This window comes from Hylobates moloch, unplaced genomic scaffold (assembly GCF_009828535.3).
Source record: "Hylobates moloch isolate HMO894 unplaced genomic scaffold, HMol_V3 SCAFFOLD_22, whole genome shotgun sequence".
Lineage (NCBI taxonomy): Eukaryota > Metazoa > Chordata > Mammalia > Primates > Hylobatidae > Hylobates > Hylobates moloch.
The window spans coordinates 1,722,022-1,744,509 of NW_026652297.1; the positions used below are offsets into that span (position 1 = coordinate 1,722,022).

Here is a 22,488-nt window from a genome sequence, read left to right on the forward strand (position 1 = left end):
TCTATTCAAGTACTTGCCCATTTTTAAAATTGAGTTTTAACTTTTTTTTTTTTTTTTTTTGAGACAGAGTCTCACTCTGTCACCCAGGCTGGAGTGCAGTGGTGCCATCTCAGCTCACTACAACCTCCACCTCCCGGGTTCAAGTGATTCTCCTGCCTCAGCCTCCCAAGTAGCTGGGATTACAGGCGCATGCCACCACATCTGGTTAATTTTTGTATTTTTAGTAGAGATGGAATTTCACCATCTTGGCCAGGCTGGTCTTGAACTCCCGACCTCGTGATCCACCCTCCTCGGCCTCCCAAAGTGCTGAGATTATAGGCATGAGCCACCGCGCCTGGCCGAGTTTTAACATTTCTTTACAGCTTCTGGATATAGGGTTTTGTTCTTTTTTTTGACAGGATCTTGCTCTGTTGTCCGAGCTGGGGTGCCCTGGTACAATAATAGTACACGGCCACCTGGAATTCCTGGGCTCAAGGGATCCTCCTGCCTCAGTCACCTGAGTAGCTGGGACTACAGGTGTGTGCTACCACACCCAGCTAATTTTTAAAAACTTTTTGTAGAGACAGAGTCTCATTGTGTTGTCCAGGCTAGTCTCTAACTCCTGAGCTCAAATGATCTTCCTGCCTCAGCCTCCCAAAGTTCTGGGATTATAGGCATGAGTCACCACACCTGGCTGGATATAAGTCCTTTATCAGAAAAGTGATTTGCAAATATTTTCTCCCTGCCCGTGACTTGTCTTTTCATTTTCTTAGTGGTGTTTTTGAAGCCTAAAAGTGTTTAATGTTGATGAAATCCAATAAATGTATCAATTTTGTTTTTTTTTATGAATCACGATTTTAGTATTGTACTAAGAACTCGTATCACTCAGGGTTCAATAAGAGAGGCAGAAGAATTAGTATGACATTATATATAATCCTTACATATATGTAGAGTCCATTGCAACTGGGAAACATACTTTGTATGATTTCTTTTCATTTATTTATTTATTTATTTATTTATTTATTTATTTATTTATTTATTTTTGAAACAGCCTCACTCCGTCACCCAGGCTGGAGTGCAGTGGCGTGATCTCGGCTCACTGCAACGTCTGCCTCCTGGGTTCAAGCGATTCTCCTGCCTCAGCCGACAATGCCACTAGGCATGGGTTTTTCCAGGCTTTGCTCCAAGTCAAATCATCCCCGTAGGCGGTAAAGTTGTCAGTCCTCACAGCCTGCCTCACTCTGGTAGAAGTTCCAGACCATGGATCTGGCGGTTGAGAATGGACGCAACTCCAAGTTTGCAAACTTTCACTGTTTGTTACTGAGGTTCAGTAGTTTTTCGTGAATAAATGCTTCTCAATGTGTTGTATGCCTTTGGTCAATTTCAAAGTCCTAAAATAGTTGTTTTGGCAGTTTTGCCCTGTTTTATCTTTGCTTTTTGGGAAGAAAAAGATTGCTGATTTTCTCACTCAGCCATTCTGCAAATCTTTTCAAACGTGTGTCTTTTTTTTTTTTTTCAGACAGAGTCTCACTCTGTTGCCCAGGCTAAAGTGCAGTGGTGTGATCTCAGCTCACCGCAACCGCCACTTCCCAGGTTCAAGTGGTTCTCCTGCCTCAGCCTCCCAGGTAGCTGGGACTACAGGCAGGTGCCACCACGCCTGGCTAATTTTTGTATTTTTAGTAGAGTTCACCCTGTTGGCCAGGCTGGTCACGAACTCCTGGCCTCAAGTGATCCACCTGCCTCGGCTTCCCAAAGTGCTGGGATTACAGGCATGAGCCTTTGAGCCTGGCCAAATGTGTGTCTTTTTTATCTGTTAATTTATGACACTTTTGAAAGAACCAAGGCAAGCTTTGACTCAGAAAAAAGAGAGAAGAGAGACAGGAATCTGAGAAAGAAAATGGAAAGCACTAGCATAACCAAAGCCAGAGAAAAGTTTTGTCTTTTGTTTGTTTGTTTGTTTTGTTTTGTTTTTTTGAGACGGAGTCTCGCTCTGTCACCCAGGCTGGAGTGCAGTGGCACGATCTCGACTCACTGCAAGCTCCGCCTCCCGGGTTCACGCCATTCTCCTGCCTCAGCCTCTCCGAGTAGCTGGGACTACAGGCGCCCGCCACCACGCCCAGCTAATTTTTTTGTATTTTTAGTAGAGATGGGGTTTCACCGTGGTCTCGATCTCCTGACCTCGTGATCCGCCCGCCTCGGCCTCCCAAAGTGCTGGGATTACAAGCGTGAGCCACCGCACCCGGCGAAAAGTTTTGTCTTGAATTACATCTCTTATTTTATTTTATGTATGTATGTATTTTGAGATGGAGTCTCACTCTCTCACCCGGGCTTGAGTGCAGTGGCGCAATCTTGGCTCACTGCAACCTCCGCCTCCCAGGTTCGAGTGATTCTCCTGCCTCAGCCTCTTGAGTAGCTGGGATTACAGGCATGCGCCATCACGCCTGCCTAATTTTTGTATTTTTAGTAGAGACAAGGTTTCACCATGTTGACCAGGCTGGTCTTGAACTCCTGACCTCAGGTCATCTGCCCGCCCAGGTCTCCCAAAGTGCTGGGATTACAGGCATGAACCACCAAGCCCTGGCCTTGTCTTAGATACATTATATCTAACCCCAAACTTGTAACTAAAATTAAGTCGAGGTCACAGCTGAGTTCATGTCCTAAACTCTGGAGGCAGAAGTTCTAGGTGATTGCCAGGTACTGTGGCTTGCACCTGTAACACCAGCAGCTCAGGCAGGGAGGCTGCGGTGGGTGAATTGTTTGAGCCCAGGAAGTTGAGGCTGCAGTAATCGTGCCACTGCACTCCAGCCTGGGAAACAAGGAGATCCCCTCTCAACGAAAAAGAAAGAAAAACTTCTAGGTGATTATGTGAAAAGAGTCACTCCTTTAAAAATAATACTGTTTATTTTAGAGCTAAAGTTTTCAGATTAATCTTTATCTTATATTTAATTAGTTATAGTTAATCTAGGCAAAATTCCTTAGGTTTAAACATAGATAGAACACAACGCAAAAGAAAAAAATGCAATCTCACTGTTTTATGTTTTTTTCTTCAGCATCTAGAGGTACTCTCTGGAAATCTTGGAAAGAAAGAGTTATAAAACGACCTTCAACAGCCCATGCTTTAACACCAGATCAGATGATTAGTGATCAACTTGCAACAAATACAAAGGTTTCAGAAATCCGAGGTATGCTACAGGAACTCATAGGCACCACAATGTTCAGTACATTGGAAAACAATGCTATTAAATATATATCATCAACAATAGTAAACCTTTCTAAAGCTTTGAGTATGCTAAATGATGAATTAAAAGGTGTTAACTTCCAAAGTTCCACTGTGTATGTACATGAGACAAGTGAAGCAGAAAAGGAGCTCTCTCTGAAGATAATACAAGATCTCAGTAACGAAAATGAAATGCTTCAGCAGAAACTTCAAGATGCAGAAGAAAAATGTGAACAACTTATTCGATCCAAAATTGTTACAGAACAACTATATGCAAAATTGTCCACATCATCAACCTTGAAAGTGTTACCTGGACCTTCTCCACAGTCATCCAGGGCAATTATCAAGGTTGGTGATACTGAAGACAATATGGACAATATTTTAGACAAGGAACTTGAAAATATTGTAGCCGAAGTCCAAAGAAAAGAGACCAAGGACTCTGGGATAAAATGGGACTCCACTATTTCCTATACAGCCCAAGCTGAAAGAACTCCAGATTTAACTGAACTACAACAGCGACCTGTTGCTTCTGAAGACATTTCTGAAGATAGCATTAAAGATAATGTATCACTGAAGAAAGGTGATGTCTATCAGGAAGATGAGACTGACGAGTATCAATCATGGAAAAGAAGGCACACAAAAGGCACATACGTCTATGAGACCTCTGGACCAAATCTGAGTGATAATAAAGGTGGACAGAAAGTCTTAGGGGCCAAACCTAGTCAATACGATGAGCTACAAGTACTGAAAAAGAAAAGAAAAGAAATGAAATCCTTTTCTGAAGACAAATCAAAGTCACCCACTGAAGCAAACAGAAAACATCTCTTTTTAACTGAAACAAACAGCCAAGGTGGCAAAAGCGGAGCAAGTATGATGATGTTAGAGCAATTTAGGAAGGTCAAACGTGAATCTCCATTTGACAAATGCCCAACTGCAGCAGAGATTAAAGTGGAACCCACCACTGAGTCATTGGACAAAGAGGGCAAAGGTGAAATTAGAAGCCTAGTGGAGCCACTCAGTATGATCCAATTTGATGATACCGCTGAGCCACAGAAAGGAAAAATAAAAGGAAAGAAACACCATATCTCTTCAGGAACTATCACAAGCAAAGAAGAAAAAACTGAAGAGAAGGAAATGTCGACCAAACAAGTCAAGTCTCGTCAACTTGTTAAATCACTCTCAAGAGTGGCTAAAGAGACTTCAGAACCTACTAGAGTTCTAGAAAGTCCAGATGGCAAAAGTGAACAGAGTAACCTCGAAGAATTTCAGGAAGCCATAATGGCTTTCCTAAAACAGAAAATTGATAACATAGAAAAGCCTTTTGACAAAAAGACTGTTCCAAAGGAAGAGGAGTTATTAAAAAGAGCAGAAGCTGAAAAATTAGGAATCATGAAGGCAAAAATGGAGGAATATTTCCAAAAAGTGGCTGAAACTGTGACTAAAATATTGAGAAAATACAAAGATATAAAAAAGGAAGAACAAGTTGGAGAGAAACCTATAAAACAAAAAAAGGTAGTCTCATTTATGCCAGGATTGCATTTTCAGAAGTCACCAATTAGTGCAAAGTCTGAAAGCAGTACCTTCCTCTCATATGAGAGCACAGATCCAGTAATTAACAATTTAATACAAATGATCTTGGCTGAAATAGAAAGTGAAGGAGATATTCCAACAGTCTCAGCAGCACAGAAAGACCACAAGGAGAAGGAGAAACAAAGGCGGGAGCAACATTTGCAAGAGGGTCAAGAACAAATGTCCGGCATGAGTCTCAAACCGCAGTTGCTGGAAGAAAGAAGTCTCTTGAAGGACCACTACAAGAAGATAAGTGAGAATTGGGAAGAAAAAAAGGCACGGCTCCAGATGAAGGAGGGAAAGCAAGAACAACAGAGCCAGAAACAGTGGCAGGATGAAGAGATGTGGAAGGAAGGGCAAAAACAGGGAACTCCAAAGCAGGCTGAGCAAGAGGAGAAGCAAAAGCAAAGAGGGCAAGAGGAAGAAGAGCTTCCAAAGTCAAGCCTGCAGCGGCTGGAAGAAGGGACCCAAAAAATGAAAGCACAAGGGTTGCTCTTGGAAAAGGAGAATGGACAGATGAGGCAGATTCAGAAGGAAGCGAAACATCTGGGGCCACACAGGAGAAGGGAGAAAGGGCAGGAAAAGCAGAAGCCAGAGAGAGGGCTAGAGGAACTCAAAAGGCAGATCAAAACAAAGGATCAGATGCAGATGAAGGAAACACAACCTAAAGAGCTAGAAAAAATGGTCATCCAAACTCCAATAACATTATCTCCCAGGTGGAAGAGTGTACTGAAAGATGTACAGCGGTTATATGAAGGAACAGAGTTTCAGAGGAATCTGAAGACATTAGAGAATCTTCCTGATGAAAAGGAGCCCGTATCAATCACACCTCCCCCCTCCCTACAATCCTCCCCGCCTGGAGCTCTTCCTATTTCTAGACAGCCTCTCACTAAATGCATTCATCTCACCCCTCAGCAGGCCCAGGAAGTGGGAATCACACTCACTCCTCAGCAGGCCCAGGCTCAGGGTATCACGCTCACCCTTCAGCAGGCCCAGGAACTAGGGATCCCTCTCACCCCTCAGCAGGCGAAGGAACTGGGGATTCCTCTCACCCCTCAGCAGACCCAGGTTCAAGGGATCCCTCTCACCCCTCAGCAGGCCCAGGCCCTGGGAATCACTCTCACCCTTCAGCAGGCCCAGGAATTGGGGATCCCTCTCACCCTTCAGCAGCCTCAGGAATTGGGGATCCCTCTTACCCCTCAGCAGGCTCAGGAATTGGGGATCCCTCTCACCCCTCAGCAGCCTCAGGAATTGGGGATCTCTCTCACCCCTCAGCAGGCTCAGGCTCAGAGGATCCCTCTCATCCCTCAGCAGGCGCAGGAACTGGGGATCCCTCTCACCCCTCAGCAGATCCAGGTTCAAGGGATCACTCTCACCCCTCAGCAGGACCAGGCCCCGGGGATCCCTCTCACCACTCAGCAGGCTCAGAAACTAGGGATCCCTCTTACCCCTCAGCAGGCCCAGACCCTGGGGATCGCTCTCACTCTTCAGCAGCCTCAGGAACTGGGGATCCCTCTCACCCCTCAGCAGGCCCAGGTTCAAGGGATCACTCTCACCCCTCAGCAGGCCCAGGAATTGGGGATCCCTCTCACCCCTCAGCAGGTGCAGGAACTGGGGTGCACTCTCACCCTTCAGCAGGCCCAGGAATTGGGGATCCCTCTCACCCCTCAGCAGGCTCTGGGGATCCCTCTCACCCCTCAGCAGGCTCAGGAACTGGGGATCCCTCTCACCCCTCAGCAGGGGCAGGAACTGGGTATCCCTCTCATCCCTCAGCAGGCCCTGGCTCAGGGGATCCCTCTCATCCCTCAGCAGGCGCAGGCCCTGGGGATCCCCGTCACCCCTCAGCAGGCACAGGCTCAGGGGATCACTCTCACCCCTCGGCAGGCCCAGGCACTGGGAGTCCCCATCACCCCAGTAAATGCCTGGGTGTCAGCTGTCACTCTTACCTCTGAGCAAACCCAGGCTTTGGAGTCCCCTATGGACTTAGAACAGGCTCAAGAACAGTTATTGAAGTTAGGGGTTCATCTCACCTTAGATAAAGCCCATACCTTGGGGTTGCCCCTCACCTTTAAGCAAGTCCAGTGGTCCCATAGACCATTTCAGAAATCGAAGGCTTCTCTCCCCACTGGGCATTCCATCATATCAAGGTTGTCTCCAAGCCTTAGGCTGTCCCTGGCATCATCAGCTCCTACTGCTGAGAAGTCCTCTATATTCGGGGTCTCTTCTACTCCTTTGCAGATATCAAGGGTTCCCCTCAACCAAGGCCCTTTTGCCCCTGGGAAGCCCCTAGAAATGGGGATTCTTTCTGAGCCTGGGAAGCTTGGGGCACCACGGACTCTTCTTTCCTCTGGACAGACCCTGGTATACGGAGGTCAATCCACTTCTGCACCACAGGCCCCTCCCACCCCTGGGCAGCTCCCAGTTCCTCGGGCCCCTCCCACTCCAGGGCAGCCCTTTATAGCTGGAGTCCCACCCACTTCTGGACAGATTCCAAGTCCCTGGGCTCCTCTTTCTCCTGGGCAGCCCTTAGTTCCTGAAGCCTCTTTCATCCCTGGGGACCTCCTGGAATCTGGACCCTTAACCTTCTCTGAGCAGCTCCAGGAATTCCAGCCTCCTGCCACTGCTGAGCAATCTCCCTATCTGCAGGCTCCTTCTACCCCTGGGCAGCATCTGGCACCACGGACCCTTCCTGGGCGAGCTTCTTCATTATGGATCCCTCCCACCTCTAGACATCCTCCCACACTCTGGCCGTCCCCAGCCCCTGGAAATCCCCAGAAAAGTTGGTCCCCTTCTGTTGCTAAGAAAAGATTGGCAATTATTTCTTCTCTGAAATCTAAATCAGCATTGATCCATCCTAGTGCTCCAGATTTCAAGGTAGCCCAAGTTCCTTTCACCACTAAGAAGTTCCAAATGTCGGAGGTCTCTGACACTTCTGAAGAAACCCAGATACTTCAAGATACTTTTGCTATAGAATCATTTAGAACATTTCAGTCCCATTTCACCAAATACAGGACACCAGTATCCCAAACCCCTTACACTGATGAAGGGGCCCTTCCCACTCTCATGAAGCCTACGACATCACCATCTTCTCTCACTACTCTACTCAAAACATCACGGATTTCGCCTTTGGAATGGTACCAGAAATCCCGATTCCCTCCTATAGACAAGCCCTGGATACTGAGTTCAATTTTAGGTACCAAGAAACCCAAAATAATGGTGCCCCCTTCCTCTCCTCAAGAACTTGAAGAAAAGAGGTATTTTGTTGATGTGGAGGCTCAGAAGAAGAACCTGATACTATTAAATCAGGCTATAAAAACTTGTGGACTCCCTTCACAGCTACACACAATGGCTAGGACTCTCATAATTGAGATACGTCATATGGACACGGTTCAGTTGGGATACCTATTCCGCAAGTACGTTGCCTATAGGCTGATCCAGTATGCCAGGTAGATATAATTATGATATGTCTAGTTTTCTGGTTTAGTTCTGATTGCAAATATTTTCTGTCATTGTCCCAGAAGTATATTCGTATTTGTCAGGCCATATGTTCTAAAAGACTGTCTTATATAAGGTCTATGGGAAGGAAGCCTGTTTAAGATAGCAAAAGGAGATATATTTTTTGGAAAATAAGAAATGACACGTAACATGATCCATTTCATCCATATATATCTCCAGCGGAGATGCCAAGTATATTTTGTGGATCATGGTTGGTCTCCAAAGCATCAACTTCAAAAGTTTCCAGTTATTCTGAATTTCTTTCATCATTTTTGGCTCACCAGAAACGTATGATTTTTAAAATGGGAGATGGCATAAAAAAAGAGTGAGACCAGGCATAGTGGCTCATGCCTGTAATCCCAGCACTTTGGGAGGCTGAGGCAGGTGGATAACTTGAAGCCAGGAGTTCAAGACCAGCCTGGCCAACATGGTGAAATCTCATCTCTGCAAAAAACACAAAAATTAGGCAGGCATGGTTGCGTGCACCTGTAATCCCAGGATTCCTTGGGAGGCTAGGGCAGGAGAATCGCTTGAACCCAGGAGGTGGAAGTTGCAATGAGCCAATCGTGCCACTGCACTCCAGCCTGGGTGAGAGAGTCAGCCTCTGTCTCAAAATAATAATAATAATAATAAAAAGAGTTCCTGCTATTGGCAACAACACGGATGGAACTAGAGGTCATTATATCAAGTGAAATAAGCCGAGCACAGAAAGCCAAACTTCATATGCTCTCACTTATTTGTGGGAGCTAAAAATTAAAGCAATTGAACTAATGGACATAAAGAGTAGAAGGATGGGACAGGTGCAGTGACGCACGCTTGTAATCCCAGCACTTTGGAAGTCTGAGGGGGGAGGATCACTTGAGCCCAGGGGTTTGAGACAAGTCTGGACAACAAATTGAGACCCTGTCTCTACAAAAAATACAAAAAATTAGTTGGGCATGATGTTGCATGCCCAGCTACTCAGGAAGCTGAGCTTGGAGGATCACTTAAGCCCCAGGAGGTCGAGACTGCAGTAAACCGAGATTGCGCCACTGCACTCCAGCCTGGGTGACAGAGCAAGACCCGGTCTCAGGAAAAAAAAAGAGAAGGATGGTTACCATAGGCTAGAAAGGGTAGTGGGGGTGGGGGGAAAGTAGGGATGGTTAATGGGTACAAAACAATAGAAAGAATGAATAAGATCTAGCATTGAAAGCACAACAGGGTGACTATAGTCAATAATAATGTAATTGTACATTTAAAAATAACAAAGAGTATAATTGGATTATTGGATTGTTTGCAACACAAAGGATAAATGCTTGAGGCAATGGATACCCCATTTACCCTAATGTGATTATTATACATTGCATGCCTGTATCAAAACATCTCCTGTACCCCCAAAATATATATACCTACTATGTACCCACGAAAAATTTTTTAATGAAACAAATAAACAAACAAAAAATGGCCACGCATGGTGGCTCACATCTGTAATCACAGTACTTTGGAAGGCCGAGGCAGGTGGATCATGAGTTCATGAGTTTGAGACCAGCCTGGCCAATATGGTGAAACCCCATCTCTTCTAAACTACAAAAATCAGCCGGGCATGGTGGCACCTGCTTGGAATCCCAGCTACTTGGGAGGCTGGGCAGGAGAATTGCTTGAACCCAGGAGGCGGAGCTTACAGTGAGCCGAGATTGAGCCACTGGACTCCAGCCAGGGGGGCAGAGCAAGACTCCATCTCAGGAAAAAATAAAAAATAAGCAGAAAAGAAAAATAAAAAATACAAGTAAATACAAGCAGGGTGCAGTGGCTCATGCCTGTAACCCCAGCACTTTGGGAGGCCAAGGCAGGTGGGTCACTTGAGGTCAGGAGTTCGATACCACCAACGTGGTGAAACCTCATCTCTATTAAAAAAAAAAAATACAAAAAATCAGCTGGCCAACATGGTGAAACCCGTTCTCTACGAAAAATACAAAAGTTAGCTGGGCATGGTGGGTGCCTGTAATCCCAGCTACTCAGGATGCTGAGGAAGGAGAATCGTTTGAACCCAGGAGGTGGAGGTTGCAGTGAGCAGAGATCGCGCCATTGCACTCCAGCCTGGGCAATGGGGCGAGACTCCATCTCAAAAAAAAAAAAAAAATTACCGGGCACTGTGGCTCACACCTGTAGTCCCAGCTACTCAGGAGGCTGAGGCAGAAGAAACGCTTGAACCCGAGAGGCAGAGGTTGCAGTGAGGCAAGACTGTGCCTTCGTCTCAAAAAAACAACAAAAAACAAAACAAAAGAAACTAAGGGAGATGGCCGATTATGTAGGAGGTTGTTGCCATGGCAACTTTGCTGTTGGGGTGACCTGGAGGCAGCAGGCAGCAGGTCCTGGTCCTGATTTTTAAAAGTTGCAAATATCAGAAATGGATTAGGGCAGGTAACAGTTTTCCTGCCATTCTTAACATTTGCATTTGAAGTTACCAACCTATTATTTCGGGGATTTTTTTTTTTTTCTTTTTGAGATGGAGTCTCCCTCTTTTGCCCAGGCTGGAGTGCAGTGGTGTGATCTTGGCTCACTGCAACCTCCGCCTCCAGGGTTCAAGTGATTCTCCTGCCCTCAGCCTCCAGAGTAGCTGGAGGTGTGTGCCACCATGCCCAGCTAATTTTTGTATTTTTAGTAGGGACGGGCTTTCACCATGTTGGCCAGGCTGGTCTCGAACTCCTGACCTCAGGTGATCAGCCTGCCTCAGCCTCCCAAAGTGCTGGGATTACAGGTGTGAGCCACTGCGCCCAGCTATTATTTTCTATTGATCTGCCTATTGGTAAGTCACTTCCATTCTCTGTTATTTTTGTTTTATTTTTATGATGCTGAGTCTTTGAGGTCGTTAATACTGCTGTTTGCCAGCACTTGTCAATGAGATGTGAGCAGAATTGATATGTTATTTCTGTGCTGAGCTTGTCATTGTTGGTTTAATGATCTACAGAGTTTCCTTTTCCTCTGGCATAATAACCCACAATGTTCAAGGTGATTGTTGTTCCTTTATACATGTCCCTGAAAGAATATAGTGAAGTTCACTCCCTGACAAGCCATGATGGATTCGTAGTATGAGCAACAAGTGAATTTTTTTGTTGTTTTAAGCCACTGAGGCTTGGGAGTTTTGTAAAACAGCAAAACTTAGTTTATCTTCACTAATAGAGTCTTCCTATCCGAGAAAATGGTATATCTCTTTTTTTTTTTTTTTTGAGACAGAGTCTTACTCTGTCACCCAAGCCAATTATACATCTTTTTTTGTTGTTCAGGTTTGTATGTGTGTGTGTGTGTGTGTGCATGTGTGACCACATATGCACAAAATTTTGATTTTTGTATGTTTATTTTATTTTATTTTATTTTTGAGACAGTCTCGCTCTGCTGCCCAGGCTGGAGTGCAGTGGCGCGATCTCCGCTCACTGCAAGCTCCACCTCCCGCATTCACGCCATTCTCCTGCCTCAGCCTCCCGAGTAGCTGGGACTGCAGGCGCCCGCCACTATGCCCTGCTAATTTTTTGTATTTTTAGTAGAGACGGGGTTTCACCGTGTTAGCCAGGATGGTCTCGATCTCCTGACCTTGTGATCCACCTGCTTCCGCCTCCCAAAGTGCTGGGATTACAGGCGTGAGCCACCATGCCCGGCAATTTTTGTATATTTAAATAAATGTATGCAACAGATATAGGGCTGGGCGTGGTGGCTCACGCCTGTAATCTCCCAGCACTGTAGGAGGCTGAGGTGGGCAGATCACCCAAGGTCAGGAGTTCACCTGGCCTGCATGGTGAAACCCTGTCTCTAATAAAAATACAAAAATTAGCTGGGCATGGTGGCATATGCCTGTAATCCCAGATACTCGGGTGGCTGAGGCAGGAGAATTGCTTGAATCCGGGAGGCAGAGGTTGCAGTGAGCTGAGATGGCGCCACCACTACATTCCATTCTGTATGACAGAGCGAGACTCAGTCTCAAAAAAAAAAAAAAAAAAAGGAGCATCTTAAAGTTTTCATCTAGCTCTTGCATATTCTAAGTGTTTCTTTTATTTTTGTTATTGTTGCTATTGTAAATGGAGACTCAATTTTGTATGCAGCCATCTTGCTGTATTAAAGCATGCAAACGTTTTTTCGTTGAATTTCTTTCTTTCCTTTCCCTTCCTTCCTTCCTTCCTTTCTTCTTTTTTTTTTTGGCAGGGTCTGGCTTTGTCCCCCAGCTGGAGTGCAGTGGTGCAATCTTGGCTCACTGCAACCTCTGCCTCCCAGACTGAAGCAATCCTTCTACCTCAGCCTCCTGAGTACGTGGGACTATAGGCACACGCCACCACGCCCGGCTAACTTTTGTTTTTTTGTTTTGTTTTTTTTTTTTGAGACAAAGTCTCGCTCTTGTCCCCCAGGCTGGAGTGCAATGGCACGATATAATACTGTTCAAAGCAGTCTACAGATTCAATGATATTCCTATTAAACTACCAATGTCATTTTTCACTACATTAGAAAAAACTATTGTAAAATTCATATGGAACCGAAAAAGAGCCCAAATAGCCAAAGCCATCCTAAGCAAAAACAACAAAGCTGGAGGCATATTACATTATCCAACTTCAAACTATACTATAAGGCTACAGTAATCAAAACAACATTGTACTGGTACAAAAACAGACACATAAACCAATGGAACAGAGTAGAGAACCCAGAAATAAAGCCCCATACCCACAATCATCTAATCGTGGACAAAGTCAACAAAAATAAGCAATGAGGAAAGGACTCTCTATCCAATAAATGATGCTGGGACAGCTGGCTGGCCATATGCAGAAGAATGAAATTGCATCCCTACCTTTCACAATATACAAGAATTAACTCAAGATGGATTAAAGATTTAAATGTAAGACCTCAAACTATACAAATCCTAGAAGAAAATCTAGGAAATATCATTCTGTTTCTTTTTTATTTTTATTTTTATTTATTTATTAGAGACAGAGTTTTCGCTCTGTTGCCCAGGTTGGAGTGCAGTGGCACGATCTCACCTCACTGCAACCTCTGCCTCCTGGGTTCAAGCCATTCTCCTGCCTCAGCCTTGCCAACAGATGTTAGCAAGGCTGCAAAGAAAAGGAATGCTTATCCACTGTTAATGGGAATGTTAATTAGCTCAGCTACTGTGGAAAGCAGTTTGAAAATTTCTTGTTTTTGTGGTGGTGGTGGTGTTTTGTTTTTGTTTTTTGTTTTGTTTTGTTTTGTTTTTTAGATGAAGTTTTGCTCTTGTTGCCCACTCCTGGCTAATTTTTGTATTTTTTTTTTTTTTTTTTTTTTTTTTTTTTTTTTTTTTTTTGAGACGGAGTCTCGCTCTGTCGCCCAGGCTGGAGTGCAGTGGCGCAGTCTCGGCTCACTGCAAGCTCCGCCTCCCAGGTTCACGCCATTCTCCTGCCTCAGCCTCTCCGAGTAGCTGGGACTACAGGCGCCCGCCACCACGCCCGGCTAATTTTTTTGTATTTTTAGTAGAGACGGGGTTTCACCGTGGTCTCGATCTCCTGACCTTGTGATCCGCCCGCCTCGGCCTCCCAAAGTGCTGGGATTACAAGCGTGAGCCACCGCGCCCGGCTAATTTTTGTATTTTTAGTAGAGACGGAATTTCATCATATTGGTCAGGCTGGTCTTGAACTCCTGACCTCAGGTGATCTGCCTGTCTTGGCCTCACACATTGCTGGGATTACAGGCATGAGCCACCGCGCCCGGCCTTGTTTTGTTTTTTGACATGGTCTCATTCTCTTGCCCAGCGCAATGATGGCTCACTGCAGTTTAGATCTCCTGGGCTCACGCAATTTTCCCATATCAGCCTCCAAGTAGCTGGGACTACAGGCCTACGCCATCCTGCCTGGCTAATTTTTTAATTTTTAATTTTTTGTAGGGTTAGGGTCTTACTGTGTTTCCCAGGCTAGTCTTGAACTCCTGGGCTCAAGTGATCCTCCTGCCCCAGCCTCCCAAAATGTTGGGATTACAGGCCTGAGACAACATGCCCAGCTGAGATTTCCCAAAGAACTTAAAATAGAACTACCACTTGACCCAGCAATCCCATTACTGGGTATATATTCAAAGGAAAATAAATTATTATACCAAAAAGACACATGCACTTGTCTGCTCATTGCAGCATTATTCACAAAGACATGGAATCAACCTAGGTACACACAAATGGTGGACTGGATAAAGAAAATATGGTATATATACAACATATGGAATACTATGCTGCCATAAACAAGGACAAAATCATGTCCTCTGCAGCAAATGGATGCAGTCGGAGGCCATTATCCTAAACAAATAAAACCAAATACCGACATTCTTGCTTATAAATGGGAGCTAAATGTTGGGTACACAGGGACATAAAGATGGGAAAAACAGACACTGGGGACCACTAGTAGGGGAGAGAGGAAGTGGGACAAGGGTCGAAAAACTACCTATTGGGTACTATGCTCATAACCTGCGTGATGGGATCATTTGTGCCCCAAATCTCAGCATCATGCAATATAACCATGGAACAAACCTGCATATGTACCCTCTGAATCTAAAGTAAAAGTTGAACTTACTAAAATAAAAAAGAAATGTTGAATTAAACCAAATTCAACGTGGAAAAAAAAAAAAGACTGGCTGGGTGTGGTGGCTTATCCTATAATCCTAGTACTTTGGGAGGCCAAGGTGGGTGAATCACTTGAATCCAGGAGTTCGAGACCAGCCTGGCCAACATGGTGAAACCCCATCTCTACCAAAAAAAAAAAACAAACAAAAGAAAACGGCTGGGTGTGGTGGCTCACACCTATAATCCCAGCACTTTGGGAGGCCAAGGCAGGCAGACCACGAGGTCAGGAGGACGAGGCTATCCTGGCTAACACGGTGAAACCCCGTCTCTACTAAAAATACAAAAAATTAGCTGGGCATGGTGGCGGGTGCCTGTAGTCCCAGCTACTCTGGAGGCTGAGGCAGGAGAATGGCTTGAACCTGGGAGATGGAGGTTGCAGTGAGCCGAGATTACACCACTGCACTCCAGCCTGGGTGACCAGAGCAAGACTCCGTCTCAAAAATAAAGAAAAAAAAGAGAAAACAAAAACCCATGGATTAGCTGGGTTCGCTGTAGTCCCAGCTACTCAGGAAGCTGAGGCATGAGAATTGCTTGAGCCCAGGAGACGGAGGTTGCAATGAGCCAAGACTGCACCACTGCACCACTGCACTCCAGCCTGGGCAACAGAGCGAGACTCTGTCTCAGAAAACAGCAACAACAACAAAAAAAACCCTGAATGTTCAATTTTGTTAAATAATGTGATTTGAGCACTTTATTTTCACATGTATTAAAGAAAATGTGGGCTGGGAAGGTGGCTTATGCTTGTAATCACAGCACCTTGGGAAGCTAAGGTGGGAGGATTGCTTGAGGCCAGGAGTTTCGAGACCAGCCTGAACAACATAGGGGGCCCCGTCTTTCTTTTTTCCTGAGATAAGGTCTCGCTATGTTGCCCGTGCTGGAGTGCAGTGGCATGATCACTGTTCACCGCAGTCTCAACTTCCCGGGTTTAAGCCATCCTCCCACTTCAGCCTCCCCAGTAGCTGGGACTACAGGCACGCACCGCTACACCTGGCTAATTTTTAAACTTTTTGTAAAGGTAGGGTCTCCTGTTGCCCAGGCTGGTCTTGAATTCCTAGGCTCAAATGATCCTACCACCTTGGCATCCCAAAGTGCTGGGATTACAGTTGTCAGCCACTGCACCCAGCCTGACTCCATCATTAAAAAAAAAATTATCTAGACTTGGTGGTGTGCACCTGTAGTCCCAGCTACTTGGAAGACTGAGACAGGAGGACTGCTTGAGCCCAGGAGTTCAAGGATGTGGGGAGTTATGATCGTGTTGTGCCACTGCACTCCATCCTGGGTGACAGAGCGAGACCTTGTCTCAAAAAAAAAAAAAAAAAAAAAGGTCAGGAGCAGTGGCTCACCCCTGTAATCCCAGCAGTTTGGGAGGCTGAGGTGGGCGGATCATGAGATCAGGAGATCGAGACCATCCTGGCTAACATGGTGAAACCCTGTCTCTACTAAAAATACAGAAAAAAAAAAACTAGCCAGATGTGGTAGCATGCAGCTGTAGTCCCAGCTACTCGGGAGGCTGAGGCAGGAGAATCGCTTGAACCCAGGAGGCAGAGGTTGCAGTGAGCCGAGATCATGCCACCGCACTCCAGCCTGGGCAACAGAGCAAGACTCTGTCTCCAAAAAAAAAAAAGGGAGATTTTTTTTTCCTTTAGTTCTATTAATATAATTATATTAAACCATCATTGCATTCCTGGCATAAATCCTATTTGTTCTACATGTAACCTTCTTTGTTTTTTTTGTTTTGTTTTGTTTTGTTTTTAAGACAGGGTCTCTCTTGGTTGCCCAGGCTGGAGTGCAGTGCATGATCTCAGCTCACTGCAACCTCCGCCTCCCAGGTTCAAGCAATTCTCTTGCATCAGCCTGTTTCAGCCTCCAGAGTAGCTGGGATTACAGGCGCGCCGCTGCCATGCCTGGCTATTTTTTTTTCCTTCTTTGAATATATTGTAGAATCACTATATTTTATTAAGGATTTTTCTCATTCATATTCATTAGTTAAGTTTGGCAGGCAGTTTACTTCTTATGGTATTATCTTTGTGAAGTTTTGATATAATCTTAAGCTTGCATCATTAAAAAATGTGGAAGTTTATCTTTTGTTCTCTGAAACAATTTAATAGTAAAATTAGCTGTTCTTTTAAGGTTTGGCAGATTTCCCCTGTGATAGTACACTGGCTTAGTACTTTTTGAAGGGAGTTCTTTGACAGCTTTCTCTCAATTTTATTTATTATTTTCCGAGACGAAGTCTTGCTCTGTTGCCCAAGCTGGAGTGCAGGGGCACGATCTCAGCTCATTGCAACCTCCGCCTCCTGGGTTCAGGGAATTCTCCTGCATCAGCCTCCTGAGTAGCTGGGATTATAGATGCACATCACTACGCCCAGCTAATTTTTGTATTTTTAGTAGAGACAGGGTTTCGCCATGTTGGCCAGGCTGGTCTCGAACTCCTGACCTTGTGATCTGCCCACCTTGGCCTCCCAAAGTGCTGGGATTACAGGTATGAGCCACTGCGTCAGGTCGCTTTCCCAATTTTTAAGATTCATTTAGATTTATTGAAGACTTTGAGAACCTAAGTAGCATAATCTGACCTGTCTCAGTAAAATCATTTAAAAATATGATATACAATCATAACCTTAATCCCATCGAGGATCAATTCATTTTTTCAGAAAGCTCTTCTCTAATATTTAATGTTATAATAACAAAATCACAGACAGATGCAACAACAAATAAAATACTGACAGATTAAAAATTTTATGACAAGGATGGCTAGGTCGAGAAGATTCTAATATTATATGTGAGAGAAAAATATTACAGTAATATAAGCTGTTTTTGAATAAAGATTTCTGTAGAGCCTCTATAAGTGAAGAATTCTACACTTAAGTGCTAAAATATAGTTTTAGAATTGTATTCCCACATGATCGGTGAAATATATCTGAGAAGAGATGACAGGGAAGATGTAAAATTAGAAAAGATGAGCCGGGCGTGGTGGCTCAAGCCTGTAATCCCAGCACTTTGGGAGGCCAAGGCAGGCGGATCACCTGAGGTCAGGAGTTTGAGACCAGCCTGGCCAACATGGTGAAACCCCATCTCTACTAAAAATACAAAAATTAGCTGGGCATGATGGCACGCACCTGTAATCCTGGCTACTTGGGAGGCTGAGGCAGGATAATCGCTTGAACTCGGGAGGCAGAGGTTGCAGTGAGCCGAGATCACACCACTGCACTCCAGCCTGGGCAACAGAGCAAGACTCTGTCTCAAAAAAAAAAAAAAAATTAGAAAAGATGATGATAATTAGACATTTGTTTCCATATACATCGAAGAAAGTTCTCAATAGTACTAGACGTTGTGCTCTCTAGATAGCATCACTTAATTCATCAACTTTTTTCTTTTTTAAAGAGGCAGGGTCTCGCTCTATCAACCAGGCTGGAGTGCAGTGGTGTGATCATAGCTCACTGTAACCCCAAACTCCTGGGCCAAAGCGACCTGTGTGTGCCATCATGCCCGGCTAATTTTTGATATTTTTTAGAGATGGATCTTCCTCTGTTGCCCAGACTGGTCTTGAACTCCTGGGCCCAAGCAATCCTCCTGCCTTGACCTCTCAAGGTACTGGGATCACAGGTGTGAGACACCGAGCTCAGCCCATCAACATTTAAAAAATAGCCACTACTTGTGGGGATTGTGTTAGGTGCAGGGATTAGAGGGTAGAAGGATACAAAGATGGATAAGCTACATCCCTGCTTTCAATGCACCTAGTCTCCGCAGAGAGACAGTCACACAAAGAGACGATTATACCGTATGATGTGGAAAGCACAATGATGGCGCATGTGCAGTTATAGAAGAGGACTGAGGAGAGGTGGGAGTTAGGTGCAGCTTCTGGGAGTTTGGACCTCTGAACTGTGCCTCAAAGAACCGGTAAAAGTCAGAAAGACAGGCAGGGCACTGTGGCTCACGAGTTTGAGGTCAGGAGTTTGAGACCGGCCTGACCAACATGATGAAACCCTGTCTCTACTAAAAATAAAAAAATTAGCCAGGCACGATGGCGGGTGCCCGTAGTCCCAGCTACTCGGGAGGCTGAGGCAAGAGAATCGCTTGAACCTGGGAGGCGGTGGTTTCAGTGAACCGAGATTGCGCCACTGCACTCCAGCCTGGGTGACAGAGTAACACTCTGTCTCAAGAAAAGAAAAAGTCAAGAAAACAGAGAAGTCAGAGAGTGTAGCAGAGTAAAGAAAGGCAGCAGGAAGAAGCGCTGTGTGTGTGTGTGTGTGTGTGTGTGTATAAAGTACTTTGTAGCTGGTACTTAGAACACAAAGAATAAGCAAAATGTAGTAAGAGATGAGACTGGAAAGATGAAAGAGAGGCAAGATAAAAGAGAATCCTAAATCACATGCTAAGGAACTTGTATTTCATTCCGTACTTCATAGGGGATAACTAAAGAATTCTTAACAAGGGAAGTAAAATGCCAGTAACGTGGAAGACAGATTTAAGAAGAGTAAAGCTCATACAGAGGCATAAATTAGGACTAGGTGGCATCCACCTAAACGTTTTGAAAGAATATAAGGGTGAGAGTAGAATTACTGGGAAAATATTTACAGTTGTTTTAAAAGGATTCTATGCTAAGGTGACATATCAACAGTGTAACTCCTACTAAACAAGGGCATCCATGCCAGGCAAGCTGGTGAAGTCTAAATAAAAAGTAAAATCAGCCCGGTCTGGTGGCACACGCCTGTAATCCCAGCACTTTGGGAGGCCAAGGTGGAGGAATTGCTTGAGCCTAAGAGTTCGAGACCAGCCTGGGCAACATAGTGAGACCCTGTCTCTACAAAAATTATAAAAATTAGCCAGGCGTGGTGGTATGTATGCCTGTGGTCCCAGCTACTTGGTAGGCTGAGGTGGGAGGATCAATGAGCCTGAGAGGTTGAGGTTGCAGTGAGCCCTGGATGCACCACTACACTCCAGCCTGGGCAACACAGTGAGACCCTGTCCCCCCCCAAAAAAATTACTACAGTCGTGAAACAGTAAAAATGGATAGACTAGGAAATATAAATTTTGTAGGAGAATCATGCTAATCTAATCTGGAATTGTTGGAGGAAACACTGTATGGACAAGGAGAAACTAAATGAAAATAAATTATGTAAATTTAGTTATGTGCATACAGGGGCTTATAATGCATCTACAACAAACACAAACTTCAGATACATTATTGCATTTAACTGGAAGAGTGGGAATCAGGTTCAGAAAGTTCATCCTGTTTGCCCAAATCACACAGCTAATAAGTGGTAGAAGTGAATTTTTAAAAATCCATTTCCAAAGTCTAGATAGTATACTATACTACCTATTGTACTACACTGTCTTAAAGTAGTAACTGTAATGGTTTTTATATTCAAATCTTAATCATGCTTTCTCTTAAACATAGACTTTGAAGTCAAGCAGATCTTGGTTCAAATTTCCAGAACTTCTCTGATACTTAAATGTGTTGCATGTAAAATGGATATAATAATATTTACTTCAAATAATGGTTGAGGCCAGGCATGGTAGCTCACACCTGTAATCCCACCACTTTGGGAGGCTGAGGTGGGTGAATCACCTGAGGTCAGGAGTTCGAGACCAGCCTAGCCAACATAGTGAAACCCCGTCTCTGCTAAAAATACAAAAATCAGATGGGTGTGGTGGTGCAGCCTGTAATCTTAGCTACTCGGGAGGCTGAGGCAAGAGAATTGCTTGAACCCTGGAGGCGGAGTTTACAGAGAGTGGGGATTGCACCATCGCACCTCCAGCCTGGGCAACAAGATTGAAACTCCGTCTCAAAAAAAAAAAAAGAAACTGCGGACAAGTTTGCTGAAGTAGGGTCTGCAGCTATTATCATGCTAATTTTTATTAATCTTTTCAAGGAACAACATAACGAAACGACTAAAAGCCATCCAAAATACTGGGAAAGGCTGTGAGGCCAGGAACCTCCACGTGATGCTGAGCAGACTTGATGACTACAGGAAAAAGGTGATGCAGGTCTGGACTGAGAAGCAGAAGTCTTTAGGGCAGAAACGAAATCAGCGCCTGAAGAAAATGATACATGTATTCAACCAGGTAACCTGCTTTCCACTCCCTCTGTCCAGCATGTTGTAAAAACATGAAAGTGGTAAGCTTTGTAAATGACATTTACCTGGAGACACCATGTCATATTGCTTTCCTGGGCTGCTGTAACAAATTACCACAAACTTCATAGCTTAAAACAGCAGAAATTTACTCTCTCACAGTTCTAGAGGCCAGAAGTTAGTGAAATCAGGGTGTCTGCCGGGTTGGTTCCTTCTAGAAGCTCTGAGAGGGCGTTCTGTTGCATGCTTCTCTCCTAGATTATGGTGACTATGGGCAATCCTTAGCATTCCTCAGTTTGTAGCCACATAATTCCAATCTCCGCCTCCGTCTTTCAAATGGCCTTTTTTTTTTTTTTTTGAGACAGTCTTGCTCTGTCTCCCAGGGAGTGCAGTGGCACTATTTCGACTCGCTGCAGCCTCCACCTCCTGGGTTCAAGCGATTCTCCTGATTCAGCCTCCTGAGTACTTGGGATTACAGGCACCCACCACCATGCTCAGCTGAATTTTATATTTTTAGTGGAGATGGAGTTTCACCATGTTGGCCAGGCTGATTTCGAATTCCTGGCCTCAGGTGATCCACCTGCCTCGACCTCCCAAAGTGTTGGGATTACAGGCGTGAGCCACTAGGCCTGGCCTGAGTTCTAATAATAAATACTACAAGCTGTGGTTCTAGAAACATTTTATATCTGTATATCCTTCTCTCTCCTTAACATCGATTAATTTATAAGATTAGTTTACTTGCTACTTTGGAAGGTACAGAGAGGCTTCTCATCAGAGCCTAATCCAAGTCAAACATATATTGTAAATTTTCCCGGACCGTTATATTTTATTTTATTATTTATTTATTTATTTTTGAGACAAGGTCTTACTGTGTCACCCAGGCTGGAGTGCAGTGGCGTGATCTTGGCTCACTGCAACCTCTGCCTCCTGGGTTCAAGTGATTCTCCTGCCTCACCCTTCCGAGTAGTTGGGATTATAGGTGCCCGCTACCATGCCTGGTTAATTTTCGTATTTTTAGTAGAGATGGAGTTTCACCATGTTGGCCAGGCTGGTCTTGGACTCCTAACCTCAAGTGATCTGCCCATAGCAGCCTCCCAAAGTGCTGGGATAGAGGCGTGAGCCATCGCGCCCAGCCCAGAACAGTTATATTTTAAATATTACAGCTCTTTGTCAAAAAAAAATGAATATGCTCCTTTTTTTTGATTTGGCAAATATGGCCAATGTACATAGAGTAAAGCAAGATGGGTTGGCAGCAACATGCGTTATCTAACAGGAATCACAATGCCTAGGGCATTTCAGAGGAGGAATAAGGGTCTGGGGCCAGGGAAGCCAGAATCCATAGGATGAGGTATGGGTATCAAGGCTTGGAGAAAGGAGACAAAAAAAGCAAAAGGGATAAGAGGTTAGATATGAATGAATACTTTGCACTGAATCAGCATGGTGGTCAAGATGGCTAGCTCCGCTACTAGATTGTCTGGGTTCAAATCAGGCTAGCTACATACTAGCTGAGTGACTTTATACAAGCCGTTTACATTTTCTGAGGCTCAGATTCTCCT

The 22,488-nt window shown here is 44.7% G+C and overlaps 1 protein-coding gene across 3 annotated transcripts in view; it reads left to right on the plus strand.

Moving 5' to 3' along the window:
• FAM186A (family with sequence similarity 186 member A) overlaps window positions 1–22,488 on the plus strand; it is a 48,305-nt gene that overhangs the window by 20,496 nt on the left and 5,321 nt on the right. For 2 of the 3 annotated variants that reach the window (XM_032143733.2, XM_058433480.1), the window contains exons 4-5: window positions 3,030–8,211; window positions 20,732–20,924. In XM_032143733.2, coding sequence (XP_031999624.1) covers window positions 3,030–8,211; window positions 20,732–20,924 — 5,375 coding nt within the window. The remainder of the gene's footprint in view (window positions 1–3,029; window positions 8,212–20,731; window positions 20,925–22,488) is intronic. The other variant, XM_058433479.1, reaches the window with a different exon arrangement.